This window comes from Lithobates pipiens, unplaced genomic scaffold (assembly GCF_037356315.1).
Source record: "Lithobates pipiens isolate NorthernLeopardFrog02 unplaced genomic scaffold, aLitPip1_a1.2 Scaffold_7, whole genome shotgun sequence".
Taxonomy (NCBI): Eukaryota; Metazoa; Chordata; class Amphibia; order Anura; family Ranidae; genus Lithobates; species Lithobates pipiens.
Genome location: NW_027507892.1, coordinates 1,967,883 through 1,984,688, shown reverse-complemented (window position 1 = coordinate 1,984,688; position 16,806 = coordinate 1,967,883). Strand labels below are relative to the sequence as shown.

The 16,806-nt window shown below is 44.5% G+C and overlaps 1 protein-coding gene across 1 annotated transcript in view; it reads right to left on the bottom strand.

The window, feature by feature from the left end:
• Positions 1-16,806, bottom strand: part of LOC143959299 (A disintegrin and metalloproteinase with thrombospondin motifs 17-like) — a 435,585-nt gene that overhangs the window by 331,795 nt on the left and 86,984 nt on the right. The window contains exons 5-7 of the mRNA XM_077467981.1: positions 15,588-15,671; positions 15,332-15,486; positions 8,885-8,928 (exon numbers count right to left, since the gene is read on the bottom strand). Coding sequence (XP_077324107.1) covers positions 8,885-8,928; positions 15,332-15,486; positions 15,588-15,671 — 283 coding nt within the window. The remainder of the gene's footprint in view (positions 1-8,884; positions 8,929-15,331; positions 15,487-15,587; positions 15,672-16,806) is intronic.

The window sequence follows — 16,806 nt, the reverse complement described above, 5'->3', positions numbered from 1 at the left end:
ACTACATTCGTGTTTGTTGTCAAAAAGTCCGACCGTGTGTATGCAATACAAACTTGTGGACCACGCCCTTTGTACAAAAGTCCACGGAAAAGTTTGTACAAAGTCCGACCGTGTGTATGAGGCTTTAGTCCGCCGTTCGGACTAGCATACTGACGAACGTATTGTCCGCTGAAACCCAAGTCCGAGATTGGACTGGAAAAATACTTTCTAAGTCCGCCGGACTTTACGCCGAGAAAGTCCGCTGAAGCCCACACACGATCGAATTGTCCGGTGGAACGCTTTTCGGCGGACTAAGTACGCCGGACAATTTGATCGTGTGTACGCGGCATAAGACATATTTTGGAGATGCTACAGAGGTGAAGGTGGTAATATTTGGACAGCAATTGAATGTGGAGCCAGACGTTGAGGCAGCATTCCATTTCTCCTTGCAATAAACAATGACCTACTTCAACGAACCGTGCCACATTTTAAATAAAAAGGCTTAAAGCCAAGATTTTGATTTTTATTTACAATGCCAGCTGTGATAAAATGTAACGTCTGTGCCCTGGAGGAACATATTCTAATTGACTGTACTCATAATATGCAACAACTAGCAGAATTCTAACAATACAAAATTAAAAGTAAAAAATAGCATTGCAGATTGTAATATTCTAGTTTTAGTTTCCGATCTCCCTTTATTGCAAAGATAATTTTACTTGTAAGCATAAATTAATCACAAAGGTTTATATCAGCACAGAACAAATTGTTCTGCGTGTCTTTAAGTACCGAGGTGCCCTTGTTCTGCCAAACATGATTTTTAAATTTATACCGCTAAACAAAAAGGTTATACTTCTTTCTAGCACTAGACAGCAAATTGTAATAAAGCTACGGTAAAGGTAGTTCTGCTATACTCTCCAACCTCAACACATGCGGCATGCCTCCGTCATTACAGTCCCATTAACCACATGACCGCCGGAAGATTTACCCACCTTCGTGACCAGGCCAATTTTTGCGATAGGGCACTGCCTTATTTTAACTGACAATTGCGCGGTCGTGCAACGCTGTACTCAAATAAAACAGGTAAATTTTTTCCCACAAATAGAGCTTTCTTTTGGTGGTATTTGATCTCTACTGTGTTTTTTCATTTTTTGTGCTATAAAACAAAAAATGAAGAAAATTTTGAAAAAATAAAAAATATATATTAATATATTTTATATATTAGAATATATATATATATATATATATATATATATATATATATATATATATATATATATAGAATATATATATATATTAGAATATATATATATATTAGAATATATATATATATTAGAATATATATATATATTAGAATATATATATATATATTAGAATATATATAATTTTTTTTTTCCCTCTTTCTGCTCTTAGCCACTTACAGACCGCCTCCTGTATATATACGTCGACACTTTGAAGAGGGATATCTCGATAACGGCAGCAGCTGCTGCCACAACCAAGATATCCATCTTTACAGGAGGCGGTCGTGTTTACGATAATGGTGGTCTCCGCGGCGGGTTCGCCGCGAGATCAGAGTTATCAGCGGCGGGAGAGGTGCGCTCTCCTGCGCCCTCCACCACTTACCGGAGCTGTCGGTAGCGGCGGAGGTGATCGGGTCCTTTCAGTGCCTGGGTATGGAGACGAGTGAGGCTAAGATGTCCCTCACTCGTCTCTATACCATAGGAGGGCATTTAAAGAGGGATTCCACCTACAAAAAAAATATTAAAAGCCAGCAGCTATAAATACTACCGCTGCTGACTTAATAAATACACGGGGGGACCCTGTCCCAGGGTCCAGCAATGTCGGCAGCCGAGACCGATTGATCGCTCGGGTCTCGGCTGCTGCCGCCACGATTCTAGGTGAGGGAATCAGGAAGTGAAGCGTTGCGGCTTCACTTCCCAGTTCCCTATGGTCCGCGTGGTCTCTGGGACCCATGTGTGTCCCAGCAGACAGCACGGCGGGACAGGAAACGGCATAGACTCCCGTGGGAGTCTATGTCCGGAAGTGGGTGAAAATACCTGTCTTAGACAGGTATCTGCACCCCCCTCCCCCCTGAAAGGTGCCAAATGTGACACCAGAGGGGTGGAAGGTTCCGATGAGCGGAAGTTCCACTTAAGGGTGGAACCCCGCTTTAAGTTCAAATATGAGATCTGAGGACTTTCTGGTCCCAGATCTCATATTTCAGAGGACCTGTCATGCTTTTTTTCTATTACAAGGGATGTTTACATTCCTTGAAATAGGAAGAAAATTTATAAATTTTTTAAAATAAATACTTTTTTTTTTTTTTTTTTAAACAACCCGTCCCAAGGAGCTCGCGAGGGGCCCTATTCCTTGCACTGTCCCCAACAATGGGGCCCTATTCCTTCCACTGTCCCCAACAATGGGGCCCTATTCCTTCCACTGTCCCCAACAATGGGGCCCTATTCCTTCCACTGTCCCCAACAATGGGGCCCTATTCCTTCCACTGTCCCCAACAATGGGGCCCTATTCCTTCCACTGTCCCCAACAATGGGGCCCTATTTCTTCCACTGTCTGCCTTAATTTTGTTAAGCGCTGTGCAAACTGTTGGCGCTATATAAATCCTGTATAATAATAATAATTGCAAATTAGAAGAGATAGTAGACACCGTTCCTCATTAATTCTACATTGATCCTAAAGAAAACAGATCAGCACAGAAAAAAAAGGGGGGGGGGGGGTGTAGGAGATTTAAAAGAGATAGGGAAAAAAAAGGAATAGGAACATAGCCCTTTCCTGCCCACATCTTCTGGAAATAGCAGGAGCGTCAAGATAGATATTTGCATGTCTCGTTGGCACAATGTACCGAGATAGGACCTTGTACTTTGCCTCGACCAGAGTGGTATTGAGAATCCCTGCACCATGGAAGAACATCTAGACCAGTCTTCCACCGCTATGTCTGTTCCCAGGTCCTGATCCCAAGCCAACAAGCCATGGGTAAATTTAGTCCCCCGCTCGTGCCAACAGACTTGTAATGTTCAATTGAATAGGAGCGTGGTGATCACCACACTCAGACCACTGACACGTTCTCCAACTCTCTAACTGAAACTTGGGACAGACAGAGAGCTGGAGGCAAAGACTGCAGGAGCCTGGCATTGCATCTGCCATCCACTGATGGTGGGTGCAAGGCTTTGCTTTGCAGGCTTTTATGCAAAAATAAATAAATGAATGCACATTTTTCCTTCAAATAAGGGTGCATTTATTTTTTATCCTAAAAGGCAAACTTGGGCTTTAAAGCTCACTTCCAAGCACAATAAAAAAAATAAATAAATAAATAAATAAATAATAAACTACCCTTGCAGTGGGGCCCTCAATGCTGCAGGGGTTAAACGCTTGTTAAAGCGGAGGTCCACCATAAAGTGGACCTTCCGCTCATCGGAACCCTCCCCCCCTCCGGTGCCACAATCGGCACCTTTCAGGGGGGAGGGGGGTGCAGTTACCTGTAACTGCACCCACTTCTGGGATAGCTCTCTGCGGAAAGGGGCGTAACTTACGCCCCTTTCCGCAAGTGCCCCGCTGCCTGCTGGGAAACACACAGATCCCAGAGGCAGCGGGGAGCGTCCTTATTGCACAGCGCGATTCGCGTATGCGCAGTAGGGAACCGGGAAATGAAGCCGAAAGGCTCCATTTCCTGATTCCCATACCCAAGATGGCGGCGGCAGGACCCGACAGACGACCTAGAGATCGGCTTTGGGTGCCGACATCGCGGGCGCGCTGGACAGGTAAGTGTCACTATTTTAAAAGTCAGCAGCTGCAGTATTTGTAGCTGCTGGCTTTTAACAAAAAAAAAAAAACGCGGAGTCCCGGTGGACTCCCGCTTTAAGTCGAGGTGGTTGCAGGAATAGATTTTAAATTAACATTGACTGTTGTGTCTGCTCACCATTGCACGGTTTCAACCAACAGGGCCCCTTGCATTGCAACAGCCACAGCACCCATGTGTATAACAAACGGATAGCTGGAGAAGGTCCAGCAGTATACAGTATCTACCCATTTCATTCTTTGTTGAAGGAATGCCAAAGCATGTTTCTAAACAACTAACCAGTTTAACAAATCTGATTAAACTAGCAGGTCCGGACCACACACACACACACACACACACACACACACACACACACACACACACACACACACACACACTTATTTTAAAGAGGGTCTGAGAACGAGCCATATGATAAGGACTTCATGGGTAGAAGGGAAGTTAATTTACACTTGTGTGTAGAACTTTTAAGGTGTCGGCATACCAAGACATTTTTGGACAATTTCATGCTCCCAACTTTGTGGGAACAGTTTGGGGATGGCCCCTTCCTGATCCAACATGACTGCGCACCAGTGCACAAAGCAAGATCCATAAAGACATGGATGAGCGAGTTTGGGCTGGAGGAACTTGACTGGCCTGCACAGAGTCTTGACCTCAACCCGATAGAATTAGAGCTGAGACAGCGAGCCAGGCCTTCTTGTCCAACATCAGTGCCTGACCTCACAAATGCACTTCTGGAAGAATGGTCAAACATTCCCATAGACACACTCCTAAACCTTGTGGGCAGCCTTTCGGTCACATCTACCCCAACGCAGGTGTTCAGGCACTAAAGCTAGCTACTGTGTGCTTTACCTATAGCAGCCCCTTTTTCCTTAAGACAAGCAGGCCTACCCATACTTGGTTGCCCCCAGGACTTCTACACAATGCTATCGTGCCTGGCCACCACACCGGGGCAGATGCAAACTGAAGAAAGCCAAAAGATACTGGCAGTTAGCAAACAGGTAGCGTGGTTCTATGACAATCCAGGTAAAAGGCAGGCTGAGTTTAAGGAATAGTCCAATAATCCGGTCTGAAGTCATACACAGGGAAATCCAAACTAGTTAAGCAGGGCAGACAGACAGGACACTCGATCAGGGACAACGCAGGTATCACTGTCTCTATCACAAGCGAAGGACTGAGCATTTGGCTTGCTTATAACAGGTGAATGACCACATCAATCACAGTGCAGATGGAAACAGACAGGGAGAATGCAATAGGCAAAACCCAGGTGCTGGAATAAGGAGCAGGAGCACCTAAGTCAGGGGTGCCCAACCTTTTGAGGAGCGTGGGCCACATTAGCGACTTGGTAACCGGTCACGGGCCAAAATGTGCAAAAAGGGAGGATGGCAGGTCTGTGTCCACTCTGCATATGTAGAGCAGACACGGATGCAGCCCACTCTACCCCAAGGGACCTCCGATCTGCCCAGACAGAAGAGGACAGATCTCCTTCTGTTTTTTTAAGCAGATCGGATTGCAGATAGGCGGGTGTAAGCAGACACGAGTCTGTTTATCTGTCGCTCTATGGAGGTGAATGGAGGGTCCTCCTGAATAAACAGATAGGCGGACCCGATCGGACAGATCATGTGAAAGGGGCCTAAGGATGCTTTCACACTGATGCACAGCAGTTTACCTGCACTTCTACTGACCTTGATCTTCACTTCTTCCTCAGGATTACTGCAGCTGGTTGCTGTTGTCCCCCAGGTGGTTAGAACTGGTGGCTGCTTCTGGCTGTCCTCCAGGGCTGGTACTGCTGGCAGATACCGCTGGCTGGTTCTGCTGGTGGGTACTGGTACTGCTGGCTGGTCCTGCTGACGAGCACTGGTGGCGGGTACTGGTACTGCTGGCGGGTACTGCTTGCTAGTACTGCTGGTGGGTACTGGCACTGCTGGCTGGTACTGCTGTGAGATCACAGGAAGCATGCAGCTGCAGTAGAGAGCATTCTTCCCATCACAGATGGAGTACATTTGGTATGACTCCACCTGTGAAGGAGCCAGCGCTATACAGGAAGCATCGGCTCTGCTTCCTTTAGTGGCGGTTCAGTTGTTTGCGCTGATGTTCGGAGATGGCGGCTCAGGAACCCGCGATCTGGGCTTTCCAACCCACCATCTCAGAGACATAGCGGGCCACATTGGAGGGTGCTTGGTACTGCTGGTGGGTACTGATGGCTGGTACTGCTGGTGGGTATTGGGTATTGGTACTGCTGGTTGGTACTGCTGGCAGGTACTGGTACTGCTGGCGGGTACTGGTGACTAGTGCTGGTGACTGGTACCGGTGGCTAGTACTAGCACTGCTGGCTCTGGCACTGCTGGCTGCTGTCTGAGATTGCAGGAAGCATGCAGCTGCAGTAGAGAGCATGCTTCCCGTCACAGACAGAGTACATTTGGTACCACTCTGCCGGTGAAGTTGTCGGCGCTATACAGGAAGCATCGGCTCTGCTTCCTTTAGCGTCGGCTCAGTTGTTCGCGCTGATGCTCGGAGATGGCGGCTCAGGAACCCGCGATCTGGGCCTGCCGACCCGCCATTTCAGAGCAAGACATAGCGGGCCAGCGGTCGGGCACCCCTGACTTAAGTGATCCTGACACTTCCCAAAAGAGTTGAAGTTTTTATATCTGCAAAGTGTGGGACAACTCAGTACAGGCAGTCCCCGAATTACGAACGGATTAGGGACCACCGTTTTGTTCTTAGGTCGGATATGGTCGGAAGCGCATGCGCAGAATGGCAGAGATGTAGTTTTCCGATGTTCTGGCAAGTAGACGTGTGCGCATGCGCAGATGTCGTTTTCCAAAGGTGCCCGCCATAGAAAAGTGGCCACTCATGCGCAGAACGTCACGCCGCCTCCCGTTCGCAAGTAGGAGTCCTTCGCAAGTCGGAGGTTCGTACCTCGGGGACTGCCTGTGTTGAACCCTACGGACTTAAGCTGGCCATACATTATAACATTTTCTGGTACAATTTTCCTTTAGCTTTACCAAAACCACATAATACAAGGTCAAATCTAAACACTTTCAATACGTATGCAATGAAGCAGGCCCTTACATTACATCAGCTTTACACCTCGTGTGGTAGGAAGGATCCATAAATAGTTAAATAACCCCAGGTCTTCTACATTTAATGGCATAATAAATTCCTATTATTTCAAAACAAGCATCAAAAACAAATCTGCTTTAATAATGGAAATTGAAATTCTGCTGTAGTTTTACGGCTGTAGTCAACTAACCCAAAGATACAGGTGTCCACTAACATAGTTAAATTGGCCATACACAGCTGAATACGATTAGTTTATTACAAAGTAAAAATATAAAAAATTTTAAAAGCAAAAGCCAAGGTTATCACAATTCGGACAATTTTCCCCAAAGGACATACCAGTAAATTGAGGGAATGAGAGCAATCCAATTTAAGGTTCACATACTGGACTTATAAATTTATCATCATGAGATTGGTTTCCAAGACACACCTGCTACAAAAGGGAAAGTCCTCCTAGAACTAATATTTTAGCTTTAAATAACAGTTACAAGTTAAACTGGCCGTCCTAAAGACATCTTGCTTTCTAGTTTCCTTTTTTTTTGAATCTCAACTTTTTTTGTTGACAAGAAAAAAAAAGAAAAAGCGACTGTACATTGCAGGAATAAAGGATATACATGACAACCATTAACACGAGCATTGTACTTAAGGTAGCTAACTAATGAGGTACAGACAGTCACATCATATACGTAGCATATACAATTTTTTTTGTAAAGAAATAAAAACAATAAAAAAGGTAAAAAACATAAAACCAAGTTTGTTTACTGAGGGGCAGTTAGGCTCGGTTCACACAGGGGCGGCACGGGGCGGCACGACTTGCAGCGCCGCGACCTGCACACGATTAGCGGCGACTTGGAAAAACGACTTCTGTATACAAGTCAATGCAAGTCGCCTGAAGTCACCCCAAAGTAGTACAGGAACCTTTTTTCTAAGTCGGAGCGACTTGAGTCGCTCCTATTAGAACAGTTCCATAGTACAGAACGGAGCGCGACTTGTCAGGCGGCGAAGTCGCTTGGACAAGTCGCCCCTGTGTGAACTGAGCCTAACTCAGGACAGCTTCTCTTGTCTACTCTCAGATATAAAAACGTAGAAATTCCCAAACTCAGGCCTAAACCATTTTCACTCTTGGTGGGTTCAAAAGTTTAATAACCTAACCACCACTAGTGTTGGTGGGGCAAGACTTGGGTTGTCAAGCCAATTCTGCCAAAAGAGATTGGATTTTTTTTGCCACACTTCATTGACGATAAGCTACTTCTAGTTCTCTGGGTAAAAGGGAATTAACATAGGCGATCCACTGCGCTTTAGTAGGCACAGTGGAAGCCAATCAAAATCTAGTTCCCTTGTTACCTTCTCCCACGCTTGCCTCCAGGATTTTTCTAGAACCTCTCTCAACTTCTGGAACTCCCTACCCCATTACGGTCTGGTCAACTCCTACCCTGTCCGCCTTTAGGCGATTCTTGAAAACGTATACATTCAGGGAAGCCTAACAAAAAAAAATGTATTCGAGTCCCCTCCATCAGATCATCCCCTACAGCTATCAGCTTTTCTACCGCCACCTCCTCCCTTTAGCTAGGGCCCTCCTATTCCTTCTTTTTTGAAACATACTGTAATTGTACTGTCCCCGTTATATTGTAAAGGGATGCGTAAGCTGTTGGCGCTATATAAATCCTGTATAATAATAAACCATATTAGAGAGTTTCCTATATCTCTAAGGCAACCAATAACTATGGTCAAGTTCCTGGGTAGGTCATTATGAGGCGTTCACATCCTCCCTGTTGGATATTAATCTTGGAAAATGCAACAGGAGGACTCGGAACACGCCGATTGGTGGAAACGCCAAGCATGGTAAATAAAAAAGGAACAGATCAGGGAATTGTAGAAAGCAGAGGTCACTGGTGGCTCCTCCAAGCCATATAAGAACCACCTCTGGGTGGAATGAACCTTATGAAATTTTATCAAATCGGTACATACGGGCAATGATTTTTCTGCTATAGCCATGATAATTTGATTTAAAAAAAAAAAAAACAACAATCATCTTACCCACAGTATCACAGGGCTCATCTTTGTGGACACAGAAATCAGTCCTAAAAAGAACAAACAAAGAACATGTCATCTTTATGGCAGGGGCTGATGGGAAAGGCCTATGTGCTGAGTAAAGTGGTCTTATTCCTATGGATTATCAACAAACTCCACCCACTGACCTGTGTACACACTTACCAGATAGAACAGCAAGACACAATGTACCACGACTCCCCAAACCAATTATTTCTCCCCTACAAACAGTAAGTACGCTAAAGAATGTGTGATAAACCCATTCGGCAACTATTATACAGCATTTACAGTGAGGGGAAAAAACACATTTGATCCCCTTTGGGTTTTGTACGTTTGCCCTCTGACAAAGAAATGATCAGTCTATAATTTTAATGTTTGGTTTATTTTAACAGTGAGAGATCGAACAAAAATATCCAGAAAAATGCATTTCAAAAAAGTTAAAAATTGATTTGCATTTTAATGAGAGAAATAAGCATTTGATCCCCTATCAATCAGCAAGATTTCTGGCTCCCAGGTGTCCGCTATGCAGGTAGCAAGCCGAGATTAGGAGCACTCTCCTAAAGGGAGTGCTCCTAATCTCAGCTTGTTACCTGTATAAAGGATACCTGTCCATAAAAACAATCAGGTTCCAATCACTCCACCATGGCCAAGACCAAAGAGCTGTCCAAAGATGTCAGGGACAAGACTGCAGACCTACACAAGGCTGGAATGGGCTACAAGACCAACTCCAAGCAGCTTGGTGAGAGGGTGACAGCAGTTGGTGCGATTATTCACAAAATGACCAATCTCCCTCGGTCTGGGGCTCCATGCAAGATCTCACCTTGTGGAGTTTCAATGATCATGGAAACGGTGAGGAATCAGCCCAGAACCACATGAGAGAATCTTGTCAATGACCTCTAGGCCAAGAAAATAATTAGTAACACACTACGTCGTGAAGAACTGAAATCCTGCAGTGCCTGCAAGATCCCCCTGCTCAAGGAAGCACATTAGTACAGTACAGGCCCGTCTGAAGTTTGCTAATGAACATCTGAATGATTTAGAGAAGAATTGGGGGAAAGTGTTATGGACAGATGAGACTAAAATCGAGCTCTTTGGCATCAACTCAACTTGCCATGTTTGGAGAAGGAGGAATGCTGCCTATGACCTCAAGAATACCATCCCCACCATCAAACATTGAAGTGGAAACGTTATGCTTTGGGGATGTTTTTCTGCTAAGGGGACAGGACAACTTCTCTGTATCAAATAGGACGATGGACGGGGCCATGTACCGTAAATCTTGGGCGAGAAACCTCCTTCCCTCAGCCAGGGCATTGAAAATGGGTCATGGATGCGTATTCCAGCATGACAATGACCCAAAACACATGGCCAAGGCAACAAAGGAATGGCTCAAGAAGCACATTAAGGACCTGGAGTGCCTAGCCAGTCTCCAGACCTTAATCCCATAAATTATGTAGAGGGAGCTGAAGGTTCGAATTACCAAACATCAGCCTCAAAATGGTATTGTTTTATATGATCTGCAAAGTGGAGTGGGACAGAATCCCTCCTGAGATGTGTGCAACTCTGGTAGCCAACTACAAGAAATGCCTGACCTCTGATTGCAAACAAGGGTTTTGCCACCAAGCAGTAAATCATGTCTTACAAAGGGGTCAAATGGTTATTTCACTCCTTAACCACTTAAGGATTGGAAAAATTTGCCCCCTTAATGACTAGGCCATTTTTTGCAATACGGCACTGCGTCGCTTTAACTGACAACTGCGCGGTCGTGCGACTTTGTACCCAAAATATATGTCCTTTTTTCCCCACAAATAGCACTTTAGTTTGGTGGCATTTCATCACCTCTGCGTTTAACATTTGCGCTATAAATAAAAAAAAAATAAAAAAAAATGAAAAAAAAAAGAAAAAAACATATCCACTATCATACATATCCAAAAGAAAAAAAAATGTTCAAAAATGTTCATCAGTTTGGACCAATATCTATTCTTATGCCACGTACACACACGACCGGACTTTCCGCCAGACTAGGTCCGATGGTCTTCCCGACTGACTTTGGGTGAAGTTCCAATGGACTAGCCGAATGAAAGGACTTGGCCACACACAAAGCACACCAAAGTCCGATAGATTCAAAAGTGATCATGTACGACCAAACTAGAATAAGGAAGTTCATAGCCAGTAGCCAATAGCTGCCCTAGCATTGGTTTTCATCTGTTGGACTAGCATACAGAGGAACGTATTTTTCGACCGGACTCAAGTCCGTCAGAAAGATTTGAAACATGTTTTAAATCTAAATTCCGTCTGATTTTTAGATGGCAAATGTCCGATGAAGCCCACACACGATCGAATTGTCTGGTGGATTCGTTCCATCTGATCTTTTCTGTGCGAAAAGTCCGGTCGTGTGTACGTGGCATAACACATACTTTTGGTAAAAAAAAAAAATGCAATAAGTCTATATTGATTGGTATGCACAAAAGTTCTAGCGTCTACGAAATAGGGGATATATTTATGGCATTTTTCATAATTTTTTTATTTTTACTAGTAAAGGTGGCCATCAGTGATTTTTTATCGGGACTGCGACAGACAGATCGGACACTTGACACTTTTTTGGGACCATTGACACTTATACAGCGATCAGAGCTAAAAATAACCACTGACTACTGTATAAATGTCACTGACATAGTTAGTAAGGTTGAATAAAGACACCAGTCCATCCAGTTCAACCTGAGTGAGTGTCTACAATTTTCCCTATCCCTGTACATTGCACACTCACATCAGTCCCTACCCTCAAGGAGCCCACAATCCAAGGTCCCCATTCATATACTAGGGCCAATTTTGGACAGAAGCCAATTACCTACCTGCATGTCTTTGGAGTGTGGGAGGAAACCGGAGTACCCGGAGGAAACCCACGCAGGCACGGGGAGAACATGCAAACTCCAGGCTGGTAGTGTCGTGGTCGGGGTGACAGGGAAGGGGTTAACACTATAGGGGCGATCAAGGGGTTAAGTGTGTTCCCTGGGAGGTGTTTCTAACTGCATGGGGGATGGGCTGCCAGGGAGTACAGAAAGATCGTTGCTCCTGATATTAGGAACAGCAGCTCTCTCTCTACTTCCCTGTCAGAACGGGGATCTGTTCGTTTTTATATTGACATTCTGGCTCTCTGTGGAACAGTCGCAGGTGGCCGGCAGACATCGCCCCAGCGACATGCAGCGGGTACTCCTGCTGAAGCTATTTAAAGGACCACCATACATCTACAGTGATTTGCGCAGCGGTGCCAACCTGCCATTGTATAACGACGGCGGCTGATCGGCAAGTAGTTAAAATGCAAATCAATTTTTTTAACTTTTTTGAAATGTGTTTTTCTGGCTATTTTTGTTGTTATTCTGTCTCTCACTGTTAAAATAAAGCTACCAATAAAATGATAGACTGATCAGGGGTGGACTGACCATTGGGCCACTCGGGCACTGCCCGAGGGCCCTGTGCCACTAGGAGGCCCCATCAGGGTTGCCAGCCTCAGTAAAACCAGGGAAATTATGTAAAAATCTGTGTTTTTTTTTTTTTACATCTGTCTCTGAAATGGCCCTTACCAACATCCTTTTGGTCTAAAAATCCTTAGATTATAGCTGCCCCGCCTCTCCAGTACCTTCTCAGCCAATAGAAACATGTCTGTGTATACTGTGTGATTGTATACCGTGTGTGTGTGTATACTGTGTGGCCCCATAATGTCTGATTGCCTGGGAGCCCCATAATCTCTTGTTGCCCGGGGGCCCCATGAGTTGTCAGTCCGCCCCTGAGACTGATCATTTCTTTGTCAGTGGGCAAACGTACAAAATCAGTAGGGGATCAAATACTTTTTTCCCCTCACTGTATATAGTGCAAGGTCCATCTGTTCGCATGGGCACCGCTGGGCATTGCCCAGGGGCCCAAGGTGCATGGGGAGCTGTAGTCCTCCCCTTCACCCCCAGAAGGGGAATTTCATGTGACTAGAGCAGGTAATCAGGGCGCGGGCGGGGAAAATAACGGAACCATTTTTTTTTTTTGCTCACCAGCTGCAGGGTGAGCCACAAAAGATCGGTTTCAGGTTATTTCCCCTACCCGGCACACAGATCACTATCAGATTTCCCCTCCTCTCCCCCCTCCTGCCAGCAGCAGCTGCAGGCATACAGGGATCTTTAAGATGGAGAGCGGGAAAGTAAAATTTACCGACTCTTATGTTTTTAAGTCAGCACAGTGAGCGATCAGCACTGATCATTCAGAGTTCATACATAACTGAAGCATAGTAAACTTTGTTTTTCTATGCTTTGGTTTATGACTAAACAGGAGCCTCTGTCTCCTATTCATTCATCTGCAGTGCAGCTTAAGCCCCATACACACTATCAGATTGTCTGCTGATCTTTTCTTTCAGGTTTACCAAAACCATGTAGTACAAGGGCCTGCCTGATTGCATACACATTGAAACCCCTAAGGTTTGACCGCATATTATATGGTTTTGGTAAATCTGATGGAAAAAATCAGCAGACAATCTGATAGTGTGTATGGGGCTTTAGGCTGCAGAAAAGCACTGGGGAATGTGTTTCCTTAATCCCTTTCTCTGAGACTTCAGGTGTTTATTCTCATCAAAAATGTCCCCTAACAACGTTGTGGGAAAAAAAAAAAAAGTAAAAAAAAATTATTAAAATAAAAATTGAAATAAAATTTTAAAAATTAAAAAATAAATCTGACAAATTTATAATCAGGCTAAAAAGCAGCGCACAATATATAGCACAAATTAAAGACAATTACATACAAAGAGGGCAAGGAGGGCCCTGCTCATGAGAGCTTACAATCTAGAAAGGGAAGATAAGTTAGTAAATTAAAAAGGAAAAGTACAGTTTTCTGGGCGGAGGTGGCATAGGTTTAACGGAAGAGATGTTTTTTCATGGATTACTTAAAAAGGTGGACAAATTAGGAAATATCCAGACAGATTGGAGTAGGACGTTCCAGACGATGGGTGATGCTTTGCAGAAGTCCTGAAGCAAAGCATGGGGGAAGGTGACAAGGGAGCAGGAGGTCTTGGGATGAGTGAAAAGAGTGCTTTGCCTTGAGCTATATCACCAACCTCGACTCAAAATATTACCCAGAGTTGTGGATAGATTTGTAGGTTGTTAGTATTTTGAATTTTATCCATAGGCCAATCAAAAACCAGTGGAGGGATTGGCAGAGCGGGTTGCCAAACACTGGTTTGTGTGGTTGGTAAGGTGGATAACTCATGCAGCAGCTTTAATCATAAACTGAAGGGGGGGTAGCCTGGGTAGGAGTAGGCAAAGTTGAGGCGAGAGATAACCAGGGAGTGAATTAGTAACTTGGTGGTGGTTGGTTAAGAAGCGGAGTATTTTGGATTGGTAAAGACAGCATGATTTGGAAAGTGATTGGATGTTGGAAAGAAAGGAGAAGTCAGAGTCCAGGATTACATCAAGAATCTTGGCATGAGGGGTAGGAGGATAGTTATGCTATTGATCTTGATAGAAAGGTTAGGATGGAGGGAATAGGGGTGGGGGGTAATTATGAGCTCAGTTTTTTAAATATTGAGTTTTAGGGGTGGTATGACATCCATACTGATATGCCAACATGATATGGGTAATGCACAAGGAGACTGAAGGGATGAGCTGAGCGGTAGAGAGACAGATTTGCATGTCATCAGCATAGAGATGGTATTGGAAGCCATGCAAGGCTATCAACTGACCAAGGGAGGAGGTGTAGATAGAAAGGAAAAAGGGTCTGAAAACAGAGCCTTGAGGAACCCCTACTAAAAGAATAAGAGGAGAAGAGGAGATGGAGTTGTAGGCAATACTAAAGGAGTGCTTGGATAGGTAGAGGAGATCTTGGAATGAGCATAGTCTAGGAAGACAAGGATAGGTAGAGGAGATCTAGGAAAAAGTATAGTCTAGAAAGCCAAACATAGATAGATGAGATCTAGAAAATAGCATAGTCTAGAAAGCCATGGATAGGTAGAGGAGATCTAGGGAAGAGCATAGTCTAGGAAGCCATGGATAGGTAGAGGAGATCTAGGGAAGAGCATAGTCTAGGAAGCCAAGCATAGGTAGAGGAGATTGAGAGAAGAGCATAGTCCAGGAAACCATGGATAGGTAGAGGAGATTGAGGGAAGAGCATAGTCTAGAAAGCCATGGATACGTAGAGGAGATCTAGGGAAGAGCATAGTCTAGAAAGCCATGGGTAGGTAGAGGAGATCTAGGGAAGAGCATAGTCTAGGAAGCCAAGCATAGGTAGAGGAGATTGAGAGAAGAGCATAGTCCAGGAAACCATGGATAGGTAGAGGAGATTGAGGGAAGAGCATAGTCTAGGAAACCTAGAAGGAAGGGGGTACATTTTTTGGGGCGATTCATCATAATAAACAGTGACCCTGAAAGAATTGAAATGACCAAATAATTGTAGTTTCCCCTTTACCTGGTCATAAACACAGCTACATCAACAGGGGTTTCTTCCTTGGCTCCTGGAACATGGTTGTTTCCCAAATACTTGGTCCCTCCATACTCCTCATTCTGCCAATGGCAAAAGCTCTCCAGAGATCTCTCTCCATGATGCCCAATAGACAGCTTGGTCTGGAAAATGAACAGATGACAGTGAAATGCAATCTCACTAGAGGTGGGCAACAAGGCAATAATTACACTTCTCTGTTAATGTGACAATTTTCCTGACTTACTGGGCGGCTGTGCAGCAGGACCAGCTTGGTAACACGGATATTGACTTTAATCCCCAGGCTTTGGTGTTGAAACATGTTGTAAACCTGAAATGACAGATATTCATATTTATATCCATTCTTTTCTTCAAACAATCTCAAATCCACTTTTGACTGATATCTCTCTATATTATATGATAATGCAATTTATTAATTCCCAGACACTGAAAAAAAAATGAGGAGACTTGAGTGAGAACCCTTTAACACTTGAGTGATTTGAAGTCTGGCTTGAAGCTTCTTTAGAAGCACTTCCATAGTCAACACTAAGATATACAGTACATTATATTCAATGGTGGCCATTTACACCTTTTGTGCAGGGGGGGGGGGGGGGGTCAGTTTACTGTGCTTCCGACAGACAGGATGGCCAATGTGAGAAGAAAATGCCTTGGACTGTGGCAGTAAAAAAAAAATGACATAGGGATGTCTTTATTAAAACGGAAGAGTGCAAAATCTAGTGCAGCTGTGCATGGTAGCCAATCAGCTTCTATGTTCAGCTTGTTCAATTAAGCTTTGTCATAAAAATCTGGAAGCCGATTGGTTTCTATACAGAGCTTCACCAGATTTTGCACTTTTACCATTTTTAGTAAATCAACCCCATAGTGTCTGTGGTCAGGAGGATTAGGAATAGTGCCCCACCACTGGTATCCATGAAAGGAATAGTGCCCCATTTGCTGGTGTCAATGGGAGGAATAGTGTCTCATCGTTGGTGCCAGTGGAAGGAATAATGCACCATCATTGGTGTCAGTTGGGGGGGGGGGGGGGGGGGGGACACAGTTGATTTCTGTGGAAAGAATGGTGGCTCATCATTGGGGGTCACAATGACAGATTATGTGTTAGTAGGAGGAATAGAGCCCCACCCTTGGTATCAGTGGCAAGATAATAAATACCGTATCTAAAAAGTGGGGGTACATTTGGATTCAGCCCCCCTGAGTCAATACTTTGTAGAACCACCTTTGGCTGCAAATACAGCTGCAAATCTTTTTAGGGATGTTTCTACCAGCTTTGCACATCTAGAGAGGGACATTTTTGCCCATCCTTTGCAAAATAGCTCAAGCTCTGTCAGATTGGATGGAGAGCATGTGAACAGCAACTTTCAAGTCTTGCCACAGATTCTCAATTGGATTTAGGTCTGGAATGTGACTGGGCCATTCTAACACATGAATATGCTTTGATCGAAACCATT